Here is an 18,777-nt window from a genome sequence, read left to right as displayed (position 1 = left end):
TCATTTTTTGTGATACGCATCTTCAAAGATAAAATATTTTATAATTCAAATATTTGTCTCTCATAATGGCCACAGTTGGTTATTAATAATAATATTATCTACGTTAATAATAATTAATAATATAATTCTGAAACCAGACGTGCATGTACAAGTATAATATTATTAACAAATATTCATATTAAAAACATTTACATAATTTTTTTCAATATTGATATTAATATAAAAATGTCAAATTCTGGAAACATGTACTCCGGATATGCATCGAATGGTCTCGCCTACGTGGTTGGAAGACAAAGGTGTACAGTCCAACAGTACTGTACGAAACATTCTCTCTGTCAGAGAAATATCTTCGGTATGTTTGAACCTTACGATAACAGTAATCAGAGCAAAATCATTGCAGAAAGTTAAAAGGTAAGAAAACTATTAACTTTTTTTGTTTTTTGTGTGGTTTTGCAGTCCTTTGATGCAGAATCAAAAAAATATAAAAACGAAAATTGATTGATAAAAGAAATGCAAGTAGCAGTAGCCATTCATTTCAAGACATATGGAGCTAAAGGTACGAGATTGTTGACAGAAAATGAAATACGTAAGGTAGTTACAAAAACATTTAGTGACTTAAACATTGATATCTTTTAATAAATGTAAGTCACGAAAAACTCCAAGTATATTTGAAAAAAATTTAGGTTTTATAAAGTTCTTTTTCGTCTTTTTTGTCTGTTTTTCAATGTGCCTCCAGTAAGTTGTAGTTCCATCGTTTTCGTGGTCTTCCTATTGGAGAACCTTCTCTAAACGTCTTTACGACTCTATTTGTTGCCATTCGGCTTATATAATCGTTCCATTCTACTCTTCTGTTTCTTATCCAGTCCTTGATGTTCTCCACCTTGCATCTACGTCGTATATCTGTACTTCTAGCTTTGTCCCATAGTGTTTTACCACCAATTTTTTTAAGTGTTTTCATCTCTGCTGTTTTTAACATCCTTTTTGTCCTTTCTGTGCTAGGTCGTGTTTCTACCGCGTATTTCATTATTGGTCTAATGACTGTTTTGTAAATTCTGACTTTCATTTCTTTCCCCATATTTTTATTTCTCGATATTGTTTCATCCAGACAACCTGCGGCTCTATTTGCTCTGTTCACTTGATCTTCCACCTTTGTTTTGATCTTTCCGTAGCTATAATCGGAATTCAATAGGATAGTCAGGTTATCGCTTAGAAATGATAGACCCTCGAAGGGTCCGAGATGAGAGACGCGTGTAGTTCAATGGTGGCGTGTATATTTTTAAAATAAGGGAAATAATAGGAAACTTGTACATAAAAATATTTTCGCGTCAAAGGTCAAATTGTTAATTTATGTTAAATATATTTTGTTAAAATGTTATGTAAAAATATTATATTCAATATATTAAGTCTTAACAATTAATTGTGTAAGCCAGATGTACACACAATATTTTCATTCATTTATATTATTTTAGGTTTAAGAAATATGTACATGTTTATTTTACAATATCTCAAATGCTAAATTATACTTACTTACTTACTTAAGCCGTCCTCTTGTACCTTACGGTGTCGAGGGTCTAAATTATATTTTAAATCCAAAACTTTCTTCCCTTATAATAATGAAATATTACGAATATACTTCTGGTTCGTAATAATTTGTAATAAACAAAACCTATCATTTATAAATATCTTAAATTCATAACAAACAAGAAAAAAAAAATAACTTAAAAATATAAACGAATTTTTTAGTAATAAACGTAAGAATAACTAATAACTATTGTATCGCCTTGCATTTCCCCAATAGAATATCTTCCACTGCTTTTTATAAAATTTTAGGCAAGTTGTTATTTTCTGGGCTGTATACTCCGATGACTCTGGTTTTGTAAAATTGTTTTTGTAAACTATTGGACATCCAATTGTTCCTTTTTATTGAAATGTTTTGTGGAAATGTTTTGTGTCAAAGCGGGATTTTCGAAACTAAATGATATATGTAATGTTAATTGTAACAAAAATAGCGAATTTTATAGTTGCCCTGCCACTTCACAGTTGAATCATCCTACACTGGACTATTAATGTTCAATAACGAGAGATACTAAGTCGAGGAAAAGTATTGGAGAGATTTGCAGAGTGTTTTGACGAAATTTTATTATTTATTGAAAATAAAGATCTAATAAACGTTCCTAAGGTTAAGACTCATATCTGGATCAGCAATTTAATGTTCTGTACTGATCTCTCTGTTCATATGAATGAACTTAACTTAATTTCATAGATTTGGCCAAAAGTATTCATATTATGTTTGGATACAATAAATCTTTTGAAAGTAAACATAAAATTTTTAAGCGATATATTCAAACTAAAACATATAAGTAACTTCCTCGCATAAAAAAATATTTCAAAAAGACAACAACACCGTGTGAAGTGGAATGAATGCTTCTGTACCAGAATAAACTCATTAATTTACCAGTTCAGTGAAAGATAAGTTTAGAAGCCTAGAACAGAAAATTAAAATAATTAAATATCCTGGTGTTGTTGATTACAATAGTTAAGAATTAAAGGATTTTCAATAGTATAAATTGACGATTTAGAGATACAATCGGTAGATTTTCAGAATAGTATTTTGTCAAAAGCATTTGTCGAGTTAAGATCAGTAGTTGAAAATATGGAACGAAGTCGTTAATCGATGAAGTCAATGTCGCCTACTTGGCTCAATGTGCTTACACTGTTATTATCAGAGATAGTTCTGAAGATAACCGTTTTCTTTCATTCAGCAATGCTTGTGCTCTTGTTGAGGTCGGTGCTCGAAGGATTAATTGAGTCTTCTTTCGTGTCCCCTACACGATCATAAAAAGAGCAGCATGTACAAAAATAATCAAATTTTCAAGAATTTTGTGTTTTATTTTAACCACAACCTTCTTCTTGTAGTGCCTCTGAAAAGATTTGTGGTTGTTGTGTTGAACTACGTACGCAGATTTTTCAGCCAGGAAATTCTTCGCCTTCCTAGTCCTCGTTTTCCTTCTACTTTTCCTTAAAGAATTAATTGCAGCAACCCATACCTTTCGCTGTTCCTCATGATGTGACCGAGGTATTCCATTTTGGGTGTTTTTATTGTAGTTAACAACTTTTTTCCTTTTTGCATTCTTAATAAAACGTCCTGGTTAGTAACGTGGTCAGTACAGGATATCTTCAGGATTCTACGATAAAGCCTTAATTTTCTTACAGGTAGCGTCTGTGAGAGTCCACAACTCAACTCCGTACATTAGTATTAGAAAGATAAAACATCGTAGTAACCTGATTTTTATGGTTACCGATAAATCGTGGCATTTGAATAGCTTAGCCATTTTTTTAAATGCAGATCTTGCTTTCTCTATCCTAGATTTTGTTTCTAGGGAATGGTCCCAATTTTCATTGGCGTTCGTACCAAGGTAGGTGTATGTTTTTACTCTTTCTATTGGTTGACCATTCACACTGATTCTTTCAATTTGCTGTTCCTTCTTAGAGATCATCATACATTTTGTTTTCTTAATGTCAGTGAAAGTCCATATCTCTGACTAACTTCTGTGATTCTATTCATTAACTCCTGGAGGGCTTCATAACTGTCAGCGAATACCACCGTGTCATCCGCGTATCTGATATAATTGATACATTCTCCGTTAATTCGAATTCCGGCTTCAACATCTTCTACTGCTTCTTGAAAAATTTCCTCAGAGTATATGTTAAACAGTAAGGATGATAGTATACATCCCTGTCGGACCCCACTTCTCCCGCCTCTGTACAGATAGACGATCTTTGATTCCAATAGATTGCTAATAATTCTTAGATCACATGTGTTTATTCCAATATTTTTTAATATCTCCATCAGCTTGTCGTGTTTCAAATGCTTTATGGTAATCACTGATAATAGCACTCGTTGGTTGAAATAGCACTCATATGCTAAAGAGAGCCTCTCTCGTAACCACTGCGTTCCGAAAGCGTAGTCTATATGTCTGGATCAACAGAAAGATTTTACCCCTGTTTTATCGACTATGACAAAGCATTCGATACTATCAAACATGACAAACTCATAGAGCTATTACATCTTACAGGACATCCAAATTATAAAAAATCTATATTGGAATCAAACAGCCCACATGAAGAATGGACATATGGTGAGTGAAAATGTAACCATTTCGAGAGGGGTTAGACAGGGCTGTATTCTTTCGCCACTGCTTTTCAACCTGTACACGGAACAAATATTTCTAGAGGCACTGGAAGAGTACAACGAGGGCATCAAGATTAATGGCGTACCAATAAGTAATTTTCGATATGCAGATGATGCTGTTATACTGTTCTGAATTATAGTGAAAAATCGACGAGCAAATTAGGATTTGGTACTTACAAAGGAAGTTGAGTTGAAAAAATTAGTATCAATTGTTTTTAATAAATTTTACTTTACAAACCTAAAGACGATCCCTTGTCATATCGTCCAATCTCCTTGACATGTAGTATGTGTAAACTAATGGAAAAGATTATAAATAACAGACTAGTATGGCATCTAGAAAACTCAATGTTATTATCTCCCTATCAAAGTGGATTTGGTAAAGGCAGATCCACTACCGACAACTTAGTATCGCTTTAGTCTGAAATCCATGAAGCATTTCTACACAATCAAAAATTACTAGCTGTCTTTATTGATATCAATAAAGCTTTCGACACTGCATGGAAATATAACATCTTAAAAACACTACAAATATTTGAAATTGAGGGTCACCCACTAGCTTTTATACAAAATTTCTTAACTCATAGACACATTGAAGAAAGAGCTAACGGTTATAACTCTAGTCCACGCTCTCTTGAAAATGGAATTCCGCAAGGCTCCATTTTAAATCCATGAAGCATTTCTACACAATCAAAAATTACTAGCTGTCTTTATTGATATCAATAAAGCTTTCGACACTGCATGGAAATATAACATCTTAAAAACACTACAAATATTTGAAATTGAGGGTCACCCACTAGCTTTTATACAAAATTTCTTAACTCATAGACACATTGAAGAAAGAGCTAACGGTTATAACTCTAGTCCACGCTCTCTTGAAAATGGAATTCCGCAAGGCTCCATTTTAAGCCCAACATTGTTTCTGATTGCAATAAATAACATCTTGGACGAAATGAGGTTACCGATTAAAGCCAATTTATATGCAGACGACTTGATTATCTACCACAAAAGCAGAAGTGTGGAATGTGCGGCTGAAATAACACAGAAGTTTTGACACAAGCTGGAAAAATGGTCACTTAAAACTGGTTTTAACTTTTCTCCTGAAAAAACACAGTACATAATATTCAGCAAACGGAAAAATATAAAGAACGTTAATCTAACTTTAAATGGACATACTCTAAAAGAAACAAACGAAATAAATTGCCTGGGGTTAACTCTAGATTGCACCCTAAACTGGAAAAGCCATATACATGCAAAAACAATGTCAACCTAGAATTAATCTCCTGAAAATTCTCTCAAACCATACGTAGGGAGCAGATACAAGAACCCTATTAAACTTATACCAATCACCTATACGTAGCAAATTAGACAACGGCTCAATATGTTATGGTACTGCCAAAAAAACTACAATAAAAAAACTAAACTCAATTCAAACAACGTCACTAAGAATTGCTCTGTGCGCATTTAGAACTAGCCCAACCATAGCCTTCAAATATTAGCTAACGAATTACATTTACACTTACGAAGGCAACAATTGTCACTAAATTATGCAACTCGTATATCATCAAAATCCCATGCATTCAAATATCTTAAAACCTAAATGTATCAGTAATTACAAAAATAAACCTATGAATACATTCCCTTTTAATGAAAGAATCAAATTCAGTGGTTACGACTGTGAGCAGTTTAGTGCCATAAATCCAACCTAAAACTTTCCCTCTTGGTCAACTAGTCTACCAATTGTAAATACATCCCTTACTCGCTATCCCAAAACATCCACTAACCCAACAGTAATACATCAATCATACCATGAAATAATATCTCTATATCCAAATTCTGAACATATCTACACTGATGCATCAAAAACTCAATCAGGACTAGCAGCGGCTTACATACATGGAGCAGACCATTTTAAAATACGACTCCCTCTGAGTTGTAGCATATTTACTGGAGAAACAATGGCTCTTTTAGAGGTACTGAAAGTTTACAGAAGAAAATCCACACCTCATTATATTATAATATCTGACTCATTAAGTACACACTAAAAGCTTTACAGCAACTTTATCCATCAAATGAAATTATAATGCTAATAAAAAATGCGTGTAATATGTTTTTGAACCTCTAGAACCGCCAATAAAATTAATCCTAGGATAGCTCCTTGAATGTCTGTTCCCTTTCTGAAGCCATACTGGGAACGACTTAGATATTCTTCTCATCCACCTCGAATCCGACCAGATATTGTTCTCATAAATATATTTGCGCCGTGACTCATTAAGGATATTGTGCTGTGATCTTCGCAATTTGTTACTTTGTGCTTTAGAAGAACAATATAATTATGTAGATAAAAGTCGTATTTAAAAAACTTTTATAAAAGGTATATAAATAAAAATATACTTTCGGGCTACATCACAGAACGTTTTCGGACTAGCAAGTCCATTATCAGTGTAATATTATGGTATGTATTATTAAGGTATACATCAGTCAATCTAAACTCCATTCGCTTAGCTCGGGCATATTTTGACAGATTCATTGTCGGAAACCTACAACACAACAATTCCTACTTCTCAGTATTAATAGCTCAAGTATCCTACTATTGCAGACTTCTTTCTTTAAAAAAAGAAGAATTATTCTAAATAGTGGAAGTCTATACTAAACCCATCAAATTTTGGGTAGTATATATTTAAAAAATATATTTTAGTTGTTATAATTTAACATAACTATTTATTATAATATGGTGCCGATAAATAAATATTGATTGTCGGTAATTCGCAAAGTTCTATTTTATTTACTATTTAGTTTGTTTACTATTAATATTGGCTGTGAGTACGTGTGCTTGGTTGTATATTAATTTCCAGCCACTTTTAGTCTGTCAAAAAGTAACTAACTTCGCAAAAAAATAATTACTAAATTCACTAGACAGTTCGGACTGGGAATAGCGAACCAAGTATACTAAATATCTGCGTAAAAATCATTAAAAAGTTACAAAATTATTGTTAAAAATATGTTGTGGTGTTAAAGTGTTTAACAGATATCCTGCTTGACAACGTAAGACCCAATAGGGGTTGTTGTTGACCCTCATACTTTGTCTGAATGGGTACTAGTTTCCATAGTATATTTTCACACTATCTAACGTCGTGTTCCTCTTGCCAGCAGTTGAGACATTTGTCCTTGTTTTCTTTTCCTTACAGCTGTCTCTAGTATGACCGAAACGTAGACATGCTTAGCACCTCATAGGTCTGCATCTGGGGGCAATAATAGTGCAGGTTACTAGTCCTACTCTGATCCATTTTCGTTAGCAGTGTCTCTGCTACGCTAATGCTAGCTGTGATGACAACTGTGTCCACCATGGAGGCCACGCTTCTGTCTTTTAAGTTGATGGTTTTAGCTTCCTTTCTTCCCACCACTCTCTTTAGTATCCATAACCTTGCTCGTTGCCATAGTTTTATCGACATCGTGTATAATTAGAGTTTACCTCTAAGCCATTAGAGTTTACCTCTAAGCCAGTTTTGTAATAGTTTCCACCGACGGACCTTTTATCTTTTTCCTCTCTCAGACCAATTCCACTGTGCTGGTCTCCTTCAATTTTCTTATGCCAACCCCACTATTAATTGTTGATGTCAACCTTCTTCCTGACCACCTGGACAAGCTCTTCGATGTTTTAGTCCCCCTTTATAAATATATTACCCTTCTCTGTCCTCCTTTTGGAGTTTGCGATCACCAGTGTTATGTTAATTTTTAAATTTCTGAGGGAGCATCTAGTGCTTTTCTATAATTCTCCCATGCCGAGTTTTTTCCCACCACACATATTAGTTTTTGGTCCTTCAGCTCTTTCTCCATTACTTTCTTTATGGCTTCTGCCAGATCTTTTGTGGCTTCCAGGCTTTTAATGCCTCTTCCCCGATTTCGTTTACTCATTGCGTGACGTATTTATCTTCCATTAGCTCATTTTTTCTTTGTATAGAACTATGTGTTAGGACTGGGCGTATTATTGTTTTGTAGAGTTTTACCTTTGTAAAAAAATCCACAAGGAAAATAATTCCTGTAGCTGGCTGTATACCACGTATAACAAAAGAGGTTAGTCTTTGTATGTGGGTATATTTTATTTTATAAAAACCCTTAAAAGGGCAACATTAAAAGCACGAACGTTTTCGGAACAACTGTTCCATCATCAGGTTAAAATACAGGTTACCATGCCTGAGCCACCAAAATATTTGGGTAAAAACCCTTTAAAATGAAAAATGTTACCAAAGATTGTACATGATGTTGATAATATTATACGATGTTTAATATTTTAATTAGATTTTACTTCAGGTAACATACACCCATGCTTAAGTGAGTTCCAGTGTCCGGAGAGTAAACCTCTTCAAACGGACTACGGCTGGTAACTCTTTTTTTTACCTTTGTGTTTCTCGATATAATTGAGGATTTAAGAAGATACCAAAGATACGGATACTGCATATGGTTTTAGGCGACTATAAAGAAATCAATATTGTATGCAGGAAATTTATAATTTTAGCTGAAATAATAAATTAGTGCGCCTATGATTCATCCCTTTTATACGCTTTTATACAGTACAAAACCATGGTACAATGAATACACATTCATTGTACCATGGTACAGAACACACAGTACACAGACAGAACATTGTGTGTTCTGTCTATTAACGTTATAACAAAGTTATAATGTGTTTTGTGTTATAATCGATGCGTGTTGCGTGATAATCATAGATAAAGCATAGAATAATCGATGTGTTCGGTTGTTCTCTGGATAAAGTAAAGTATAAAATTATAACCTAACAAAAGGAAAACCCCTAACCCAACATTTTATAAATCACAAAAAATAAAAATAGTATTCTGTGGTTTGATTGCAATTTGCAATCAATGATTTGCAATGATCATGGATTATGATGAAATATTTTAACATAAACTACATATAAATCTGTTTTCAGAAAAAAATTATCATAGTCTGAACTTGGGTTTACCAATTATATTGGTTGTCCTTGCTGTACTTAAACGACGTTATCATGGCCTCAAACAATTTAAAAATGATGGTTTTTGACTTAGGTAATGTGTCCAATATACAAAATTGTACATATAATATATAATTTGTGTTAACACCAATTATTTCAGATTTTACACTATGGCCGTTTTGGGTGGATACTCATGTATCACCACCTTTTAAAAAGAAGTAAGCATCCATAACATAATTATTACATTCACATCATCTCATTTAAATACCTTTTTTTAGGAAAAACATTTTTTTTACAGTTCTAATGGCGTTGTGGTGGACAGCTACAATTCTGAAATAGAATATTACCCTCAAGTGCCAGAAATCTTGCAAAAACTCTATGATGAAGGGTATACTTTGGGAGTGGCGTCAAGAACATCTGAAATTAAAGGTGCTAAACAGTTACTTCAAATGTTTGGATGGGATAAATATTTTTCATATCTTGAAATATTTCCTGGTAGAAAAACTACACATTTTAATAAGTAAGTACAAAAAATAATTTTTAATTTATGAGATATTCATAAAGACATTGCAATGTCTTCATGTTGAATTTTAATTTTTTTTTTAATGCCTATATTATACTAAAAATTACTATAAAAACTATGTTTTATGTGTAATTACACCCTTCTACTTAAAAAAAATTGTAGCAGTAATTGTTCTCAAATTACCGATACTGAACATAATTTTTATTTTTTACAAATTAAATTTGTTATGCTCTTCCATTCCAATAAAAAATGTTTGTTCTTCCGTTCCAATAAAAAATGATTTTTTTTAATCTTCAATTGGATATAATTACACATTAAAACATAGTTTTTAATTCCAAACAACTTTTAACAATACAAATTTTCGATATTTGGGATTATAAAGGTACTTTACTTTTAAGCGAAATTCATATTTTTTGACATACCTGGTATATATAATATTGATGAAATTTGATACCTACTGGTTGCATCTTAAATTTTAGTCCATGCAGAGCTTTTTATATAGAATAACTTTTTTTGTAAAATTAATAATAAATGAGTTATCATATTTATAATAAATAAAAATTTAGTTTGGTATCTGTAATTTGACCAGAATTTGCAAAAAAAAATTTCAATTAGGAGGATGTAATTGCATATTAAGACATAGTTTTTAATTCCAAACAACTTTTCATAATATCAATTTTCGATATTATGAAATATAAAGGTACTTTACTCTTAAACAAAATTTATAGTTTTTAACATACCTCGTATAATATCGATAAAATTTGACATGTGATGATTGCATCTTAGGTTTTAGACCATGCATAACTTTTTATAAAGAATAAGTTTTTTCGTAAATTTCATAAAAAATATTTAATTTAATTATTTATTTCCTTGAATAAAAAAAACTTCAAACAAAAAACTAGCGTAAATTGTTGATGTAGATAAGTGACATGATTTATACAGTGGGGCATAATTTTATTGTATTATTATTTATTTATTTTAAGCTATATCCCTTATAAGAAACACAATATATACAGTGTGTTTCAAAAAGGTATGTCATAAATTAAATCACGCATTCCGGGGACAAAAATAAATTGATTGAATCCAACTTACCTTAGTACAAAAGTGTACACATAAAAAGTTACAGCCCTTTGAAGTTACAAAATAAAAATTGTTCTTTTGCATTATCTCCTAAACTACTTGACATTTTGTAATAAAAATGGACACGTTACTTTCTTGTTCTGAAAGCATTTTTCATAAAAAAAGAAACAACAAAATCTAAGCGCACAGAAAAATTTTAAGGGGGGTGTGCAGCCCTAAATCCCCCCAAACTTTTGAGTACGTTCAAATCAAACGAATTTTGGGCATCATTAGTTTAACACATTATTCTTAAAATTTTTTGCCTCATCACTTTTTTCAAAAAACAGTTTTTATTGAGTAACGACCCTTTTCATTAACCTTTAAAAAATTATGTGCAACTAAATAAATGGCTTAAATGAATTAACAAGTACAAAAAATGTCTATAACCTCTATAAATATGATATTACAATAAATGTTCAAAATGACCTCATTTTCTTCAATACACATTCGGTATTGTTTTAATAAGGAAAACCGAATGTGCTGAAAAATCATATTTTTCTGACGAAATTGATTTACAGCTTCAATTATTCTAACTCTCAATTGTTGTTCGTCCTCTATTGTTACAGAATACACTTTCTCTTTCATAAACCCCCAAAAGCAAAAGTCCATGGGGTTAAGACCTGGACTTCTGGGTGGCGAAGAAATAGGTACGTCACGACCCCTTCCAATCCACCGACCAGGATACTGCCTGCAAAGGTATTCCCGGACTTCATTACTGTAATGCGGTGGAGCGCCATCTTGTAGAAACCACATATTTTGACTTATTGCAATATTCACTTCTTCCAAATACTCTTGTAAATCGTTTGCCAAGAACTGCAAATAATTATCACCATTTAAATTGTTGGGAAGAAATACTGGGCCTATTAGATTGTTGTCCACAATTCCTGCCCAAACATTAACTTTGAAAGTCCTGTGGTGATGAGTCGTTTTTTTGGCGTGAGGATTTTCGTCGGCCCAAATGTGCTCGTTATGATGGTTTGTTATTCCAGTTCTACGGAAGGTAGCCTCGGCGGTAAACAAAATATTTCTAATAAAATTAACATTTCGAGTGTTTTCCATTAAGAACCAATCGCCAAATTAAATCCTTTTAGGATAATCTTCAACCAATAACTCTTGAACCGTTGTTAAGTAATAGGGTTTAAGCAGCTCATACTTCAAACGCCTCCAAACCCTTACGTGAGGAACATTTTGTTTTGTAGTTGAGCAGCTATTACCCTTGTACTTGTTCCAGGGACTTCTTCAATGATTTCTAAAATGTCTTCATCAATTGCATCCATTATTGGACGACCACTATTGCCAGCAACTTGCGGTTAGAATGTACACTTTTCCCGTAAACGACGATCAATGGTCAGAAATAATCGTCTATCGGGTGTATTTCAGTTGGGTATTTTACTGCATAACGCCTTGAGGCTGCTGCACTATTTCCTTGACATTCACCTACGATATTCCCCGATAGTTTATTGAAATCATAATTTAATCTGATCCAACTTACACAAAGTTAAATGCATATCTGTCATTTCCTGAAATGCGTAGGCCATTGTAATATCAAAATTTTTAATATTAATCTTATTCACACAATAAATGATAGCTTCAAATTATTTACTATTATTGATGGAATTGTTTGTAATTATTGTATCCGTAGAAACTAATTGTAATTTTATGTTTATGTTAATTTTATGTAAAAAAGTTTTAAAAATAATGTATTAAACTAATGATGCCACAAAATTCATTCGATTTGAACGTACACAAAAGTTTGGGGGGATTTAGGGTTGCACACACCCCTTAAAATTTTTCTGTGCGCTTAGATTTTGTTGTTTCTTTTGTATGAAAAATGTTTCAGAATAAGAAAGTAACGTGTCCATTTTTATTACAAACTGTCAAGTAGTTGAGGAGCAATGCAAAAAAACAATTTTTACATTGTAAGTTCAAAGGGCTGTAACTTTTTTTTGTACACTTTTGTACTAAGGTAAGTTGGATTCAATCAATTTATTTTTGTTCCCGAAATGCTTGATTTAATTTATGACATACCTTTTTAAAACACACTGTATATATATATATATATATACAGTGTATATATATATATATATATATATATAATGCATTTTTAAATAAAATTATTTTATTTTTAACATTCTTAATGATTTAACCTTGTTTTTAGCTTAAAGGAACAATCTGGAATTGACTTTGAAGAAATGATATTCTTTGATGATGAATTGCGCAACATCCATGATGTCAGTGCACTTGGAGTAGTGTCTGTTTTTGTAAAAAAAGGTGTAGACAAGTCAGTGATAGAAGAAGGAAAACAGCAGTTTGCTTCAGGGGTAAAAAAGTCTATAAGATAGATGAATAATGTGATATTGATATAATAAAGTGTATAGAAGAAGATAAAACAATTTTTGTTGAATTTCTCACAGATAACCCCTTTTTATCCTCATTTTATTCATATAATTGTAAATTATTAGTATTTTGGGAATCAACTCTATTCGATTTTATTGTATTTTGATTTGGATCGATATTTTATTCATTTTGATACGATTAGATTGTATTCTATTTTATAAAATATATAAAAATTAACTTATTTTAAATTTAAATTGTGGCGTATTCCTATCAAAAATAGTAAATTTTATTTTATTTTACTTTTTGTTTTTTTGTTTTATTAATAAATACGCATGGCATTGCCTATACTACTCTATGTAGTGTGTGGTCGCGCGATGTGTCGTTACAGTTTTATTTTTTTTTCACACCTCAGCGAAATCCACTATCCACCGCTCCGTCCGTAGCCTGTAATAAGAAAGCTATGCTTCCAAAAAAAGGTTTCATTTTAACCCATTACAAGAATATTGTGTTCTATTTATACAGAATCAGGATTTGGGAATGGTTCTGAAACTATTTCCTTGTGACATGTTTTACACCAATATGTATGTTTTTTAGATGGGATTTTGTGATTAAACCATAAAAATAGAATGTGGCGAGTGACCGAGATGGGGAAGCATAGCCAGAGAACAGAATAATAAACAATCAGAATGCCCACTCCGCTTGAAAAAATAAGTACGCGCAGACGGAATCAGCTATGTTTTAAACGGAACCAGTGCTGTTCAGTGACATCTTATCTGGTGTGCATAAAAAAATTAACCCGGTTTAATTTATTTATGGAAACTATAGACATAATATGCACTATTTTATTCGTACTTTTAATTGAAGAATAGATTAAATTATTTCAAATGTACTAAATTATTAATCTCTAAAAATTTAAATTACAGTTCTGTCTTATCTTGTCACAAATTTCTCAATTCGAGGCTATGTGTCCGTTTAAAATATGGCGATCGCGTGCTGACAAACTTCAAAAGCGGCATCTGAGAGTCTGCATTCTGATTGTTATTTATTCTGTAGCCAGAGTATGTACTACGACTATGAGCATAGCTTTCTTATCGTTTACGCACGGAGCGATGGTTTTTAATTTATTATTGTGATTCCAATCGATTGGATTATATCCCAATCAATTTGATTCCAGTCGATTTGATTAGATCCCAATTGATTCGGTTTGATTCTATTCGATGATGAGATCGTTATTAGTGGTCTGTGATGAGATTCCAATTGATTGGATTTTATTTTATTAATAAACATGCATCGCATTGCGTTTACTACTCCACGTAGTGTGTGGGCGCGATATATCGTTACAGTCGGTTTATTTCCAATTAATTTTAATGATAATTACATTGTCCTTTTTACGTTTCGATTTCAAAAATATGAAAATAGAAACGTTAAAAAGAATTGTCTAATCTAAAAAGAAGTGAAGGTCAATAACTAATCCTAGCCTAACCTCAACTAACACTTCATCTGTCATCTTTAGTATGTTTGTGGTTTGATTTAAATAAATTGGGATTTACAAATATTTTAACATAAAACTGAAAATCAACTTTTAAAAAAATCTTATAGTCTGAACTTGGATTTACTATACTAAAATAGATACATTGGTCATGGTTTTGTAATTAAATAAAATTAGCATGGCTTCAAACAATTTAAAAATGATTGTTTTTGACTTAGGTATATTTGTTGGAAATAAAGCAAATCATTTTAATCAACTGTAACTATTTTTATAAACTTATTTTAGATCGTACACTATGGCAAGTGAGGGTGGATAAGGAAGTAACACCTCCTTTTAAAAGGAAGTAAGAAGTCCCAATATTTCTAATTTACCAAATCATCTTATTTATACTATTTCTCCATAAATATTTTTTTAGTTCCAATGGTGTGGTGGTAGACAGCTGTAATTATGAAATAGGCTACTACCCCCAAGTGCCACAAATTTTGCAAAAACTCTATGATGAAGAATATACTTTGGGAGTGGCTTCAAGAATTTCTGAAACTAAAGGTGCTAGACAGTTGCTTCAGCTGTTTGGATGGGACAAGTATTTTTCTTATCTTGAAATATTTCCAGGAAAGAAGACAAAACATTTTAATAAGTATGAAATAATTTGCTGTTTAACTTACATTTTCATATTTAATATATTTTTTAACTGACTTTGATAAATCACATATTTCACACAGATATTTCTTATTCAATTTAGCAATTCTTTTATTAAAATTTGTATTCTATTACTTTTTGGTCATATCTTTTAAACATGTATTCTCTATGTTTGACTTACATATATTTTTTTTTCATTTTATCTAGTTTATATTTCATTTTCATTCACATCTTAAACTGTCATTTTTATACATCACTAACTTCCTTACCTATTTATGGATAAGATTAATCTACTTAATATATTTACGCAACAGAGCTTGTGCTGGATCCACTACTAGTTTTCTTTTTCATTATTTATTTGGCCTATATTTATTATTTCTTTCTTATTAAAATGTAAGCTGGATCGTTTTTTACCACACCAGCGAATTGTCTACTTTTATGAGTTCTAGTATGTAGTATTCTATTCACATATATAATTTTTTGTTGCCTTCCTAGTGTTCTGTAATAATCTATTAGTCTGATAAATTACTGGGAGAGTAGTTTAAGAGTGACTGTACTTTTTCAGATAACATATTTTATTCTTAGACTTCTTGTTTTGAAAATTTAAACTTGTTTTTAGCTTAAAGAAGCAATCTGGAATTGATTTTGAAGAAATGTTATTCTTTGATGATCGATTACGTAATATCCAGGATGTCAGTGCTCTTGGTGTAGTCTCTGTTTTTGTAAAAAATGGTGTAAATAAATCAGTGATAGAAGAAGGAAAACAACAGTTTGTAGCAGGTTTAAAAACATCTGTAGTGAATAATCGTAATAGTATATGAGAGATAAAGAATGTGATATTTATGTAATAAATTGTATAACGTATGTAAGTAATGTATAATGTAACAAAATAAATCTATTTTCATAGAATTTCTCAGTTTGTTTTCTTAGTTTATTCATATAATTATGAATTATTAGTATTTTAGCTACAGCTAGACTCTTTATGTATTTCTCCTGCATTCAATTTCTATATATTTTGTATTGATCAATATGTAACCATGTACATTATCAGACACTTAAAAATAGAAACAAAAGTGGAATATACAAGTGTGTAATCTGACCTATCATGACATATACTTCAGAAACACAACCTGAAAGAAGCACTACTAGATAATAACATTAATGAATGTGTGCAAGGAAGAAAAAGCTAATGGAACAGGCATATCAGTCAAATGGTATAGAGCAGAGTAGTTAGAATAGCCAAGGATAAGTTGTCAATTGGAAGAAATAACACCAGTGGTACATACAAAATTTTATTTTTCGCTTCACATACTTAATATAAAAACTAAAATTAAGACGTTTTTACTTATTTGAAGTAGTCTATGACAGATGTTGATATTTTGACATTTGTTGCTTATATTATATAGTTTTCAGTTCAGTTGAATATATGTCATTTATTCATATTCAGTTATTAAAATTGTACTTTCAATATTTATAAAGATTGTTGGTTCTATAATATTTACTCCTTTCAAAATTGATTTAATTAAAAAAAACTTTGTTCTATAACATTTGCTTTTTTTTTTTCATATACACCGTGGTGTTATAGTCCATAACTCCCACTTATTATGCCCTAAGATATAACAAGTATGTTTATGGTAACCCTTCCAAGCCTAAATATAGACATATATAAACATATATATATATATATATATATATATATATATATATATATATATATATATATATATATATATATATATATATATATATATATATATATATATATATATATATATATATATTACACACATATGTAAAAATTTGTAAACAATCTAGAACTTTTCAAGAATATGCAAAGCAGGGAATAGTGGAAGATATACCATTATATTATAGTTGGAATACAACAAAACAAATCATAAGATGTCATTTAAAGTATTTATTAATTTTTGAGTAAAAAAATATTAAATTTTTTTTTTACTAGTATAACTTAAAAAGTTACATTATGAAAATTTCTTCAAAAGATTGCTCATGATGGCATTTCTTTGATATATTACTTCCCTCCTGCAGAAGAAAGATAATATCCTTGGACATTCATATTTTACAGTTTCTTCACAAGTTGCTCCTTTTGTTCTGTTGTTATGAGAAAATTTGAATTCACTCTCTGCATTCACTACAAAAAAGTATTAAGAGTTTTATAATAACAGATGAGACCTGACAACAAATGATTGTATTTCCTTAGCAATAACTACTTTGTTACTTACTTTTATTCAAGTTTTTTGTCTTGGTATATAAAACATATTCCCCAGCAAATATGAATTTCAAAAAGCTAATTGTTAGTTTAAAACTTTTCAAATTTATTGCAGACAACAATTAAAATATAATATATTGTGTTTTTTTTATCTATTTTTGTAATAGAGCAAGTAAAAAGGGACAAAACAGATTACAAAATTTGTAGGGTGTCTTTAATTTGAAACTACAAGTACTTGTTACATATACTTACAGCAATATAATCCCTGAAACAAGCAAGTAACATGAACAGAATGTATATAGTATAAATCTTTCTTGGGAGATGCCTTTATGTTAAAATGGGCAATAGCTTTGTTAGGCAGATATGGCCAATGTGACAAATTTTCCAGGTACTGAGCTGTGTATTTCCAATGTTCATAGTTGCCACTTTCTTCTAGGATGTTGAAATCTACACTAAAAATATTACATATAAATTTTTGAACTAATAAAAAATCACAAAACAAACTAGTTAATCAATTCATTATATTTATAAAATGCTACTTACATTGTTGGATTCAAGTACTTCATGTTGCTGAAGTCTGCTACAAACTCCCATGGCTTGTTTGGATGTACTTTGGGTAGAAATACAAAAGCTGTGTGTTCATAAGTTTGTGTTTTTATAATAAAATACAAAACTACCAAGCTCACAGCTACAGTCAAGGATCTATACTTTTTCCAATGTATTCTAGCCATTCTACAGAATAATGATGGCTATTTCGAATAGAAAAATAATAAAATTCATTCAATATTCTTTAACAAAATTAGAATTTAAAATGAAGTTACTAGTAATACATTTTAATACCAAATTATAGTATCATCTCTGGAATTATAATATTCTAAACATGTCATTAAAGTAGTGCAAAGATGTTAAAAAAATCGGAAATTGCTTATCTAATAATAGAAATAGAGCAGGATGTACAAAGATAAACAAATTTTAAAATTTTGTTTTTGTTTATGTAGGCGTGTAAATTCAACCAATGAACTTTAATCACAGCACAACACATACCATAAGTCTTTTCGTTGTACCATGCCATAAGAGTGTGCTGTGCCACAGTATAAATAACAATTGTGCTGTGACTATGACATTCTGTCATCAAGTGCCACCAATCACGCACTTCGATGTTCATCGCCCTTCCTTCTGGAACACATAATTAAATTTAATTGGTTGAGAAATGAAAAAGTTTCATATAAAAGTTAATTTATCTTTAAATATGGGACATTTTCGGATCTCAAAAAAAAAGTAAACA

General features: G+C 30.9%; 3 protein-coding genes across 3 annotated transcripts; 2 read left to right on the top strand and 1 right to left on the bottom strand.

Moving 5' to 3' along the window:
- Window positions 1-8,957: 8,957 nt before the first annotated feature.
- LOC140438784 (magnesium-dependent phosphatase 1-like) lies at window positions 8,958-13,436 on the top strand. The gene is made up of 4 exons (XM_072528434.1): window positions 8,958-9,252; window positions 9,319-9,376; window positions 9,457-9,678; window positions 12,959-13,436. The coding sequence occupies exons 1-4, from the start codon at window positions 9,213-9,215 to the stop codon at window positions 13,140-13,142; spliced, it is 504 nt and encodes a 167-aa protein (XP_072384535.1). The 5' UTR covers window positions 8,958-9,212; the 3' UTR covers window positions 13,143-13,436.
- A 1,208-nt stretch (window positions 13,437-14,644) lies between these two features.
- LOC140438783 (magnesium-dependent phosphatase 1-like) lies at window positions 14,645-16,921 on the top strand. Its single transcript, XM_072528432.1, has 4 exons — window positions 14,645-14,844; window positions 14,912-14,969; window positions 15,042-15,263; window positions 15,885-16,921. The coding sequence occupies exons 1-4, from the start codon at window positions 14,805-14,807 to the stop codon at window positions 16,084-16,086; spliced, it is 522 nt and encodes a 173-aa protein (XP_072384533.1). The 5' UTR covers window positions 14,645-14,804; the 3' UTR covers window positions 16,087-16,921.
- A 244-nt stretch (window positions 16,922-17,165) lies between these two features.
- LOC140438776 (uncharacterized) lies at window positions 17,166-18,584 on the bottom strand. Its single transcript, XM_072528427.1, has 3 exons — window positions 18,036-18,584; window positions 17,745-17,944; window positions 17,166-17,414 (listed from the first exon to the last, which is right to left on the bottom strand). Exons 1-3 carry the CDS (start codon window positions 18,221-18,223, stop codon window positions 17,245-17,247), a joined length of 558 nt encoding a protein of 185 aa, XP_072384528.1. The 5' UTR covers window positions 18,224-18,584; the 3' UTR covers window positions 17,166-17,244.
- Between the last annotated feature and the right edge of the window lie 193 nt (window positions 18,585-18,777).

Source organism: Diabrotica undecimpunctata, chromosome 1, assembly GCF_040954645.1.
Source record: "Diabrotica undecimpunctata isolate CICGRU chromosome 1, icDiaUnde3, whole genome shotgun sequence".
Lineage (NCBI taxonomy): Eukaryota > Metazoa > Arthropoda > Insecta > Coleoptera > Chrysomelidae > Diabrotica > Diabrotica undecimpunctata.
The sequence above is the reverse complement of the archived record's forward strand: the minus strand, read 5'-3'. Positions and strand labels throughout refer to the sequence as shown.

What these genes read in the sequence shown, in the direction of transcription:
- LOC140438784 (XM_072528434.1), top strand. Translation starts at nt 9,213, where the DNA reads ATGGCCTCAAACAATTTAAAAATGATGGTTTTTGACTTAG. An exon ending in AATGATGGTTTTTGACTTAG is followed by an intron (nt 9,253 to 9,318) that starts GTAATGTGTCCA and finishes CAATTATTTCAG; the next exon opens with ATTTTACACTATGGCCGTTT. An exon ending in TCACCACCTTTTAAAAAGAA is followed by an intron (nt 9,377 to 9,456) that starts GTAAGCATCCAT and finishes TTTTTTTTACAG; the next exon opens with TTCTAATGGCGTTGTGGTGG.
- LOC140438783 (XM_072528432.1), top strand. Translation starts at nt 14,805, where the DNA reads ATGGCTTCAAACAATTTAAAAATGATTGTTTTTGACTTAG. An exon ending in ACACCTCCTTTTAAAAGGAA is followed by an intron (nt 14,970 to 15,041) that starts GTAAGAAGTCCC and finishes ATATTTTTTTAG; the next exon opens with TTCCAATGGTGTGGTGGTAG. An exon ending in AAGACAAAACATTTTAATAA is followed by an intron (nt 15,264 to 15,884) that starts GTATGAAATAAT and finishes ACTTGTTTTTAG; the next exon opens with CTTAAAGAAGCAATCTGGAA.
- LOC140438776 (XM_072528427.1), bottom strand. Translation starts at nt 18,223, where the DNA reads ATGGCTAGAATACATTGGAAAAAGTATAGATCCTTGACTGTAGCTGTG. An exon ending in AAGTACTTGAATCCAACAAT is followed by an intron (nt 17,945 to 18,035) that starts GTAAGTAGCATT and finishes TAATATTTTTAG; the next exon opens with TGTAGATTTCAACATCCTAG. An exon ending in GTTTCAGGGATTATATTGCT is followed by an intron (nt 17,415 to 17,744) that starts GTAAGTATATGT and finishes ACTTTTTTGTAG; the next exon opens with TGAATGCAGAGAGTGAATTC.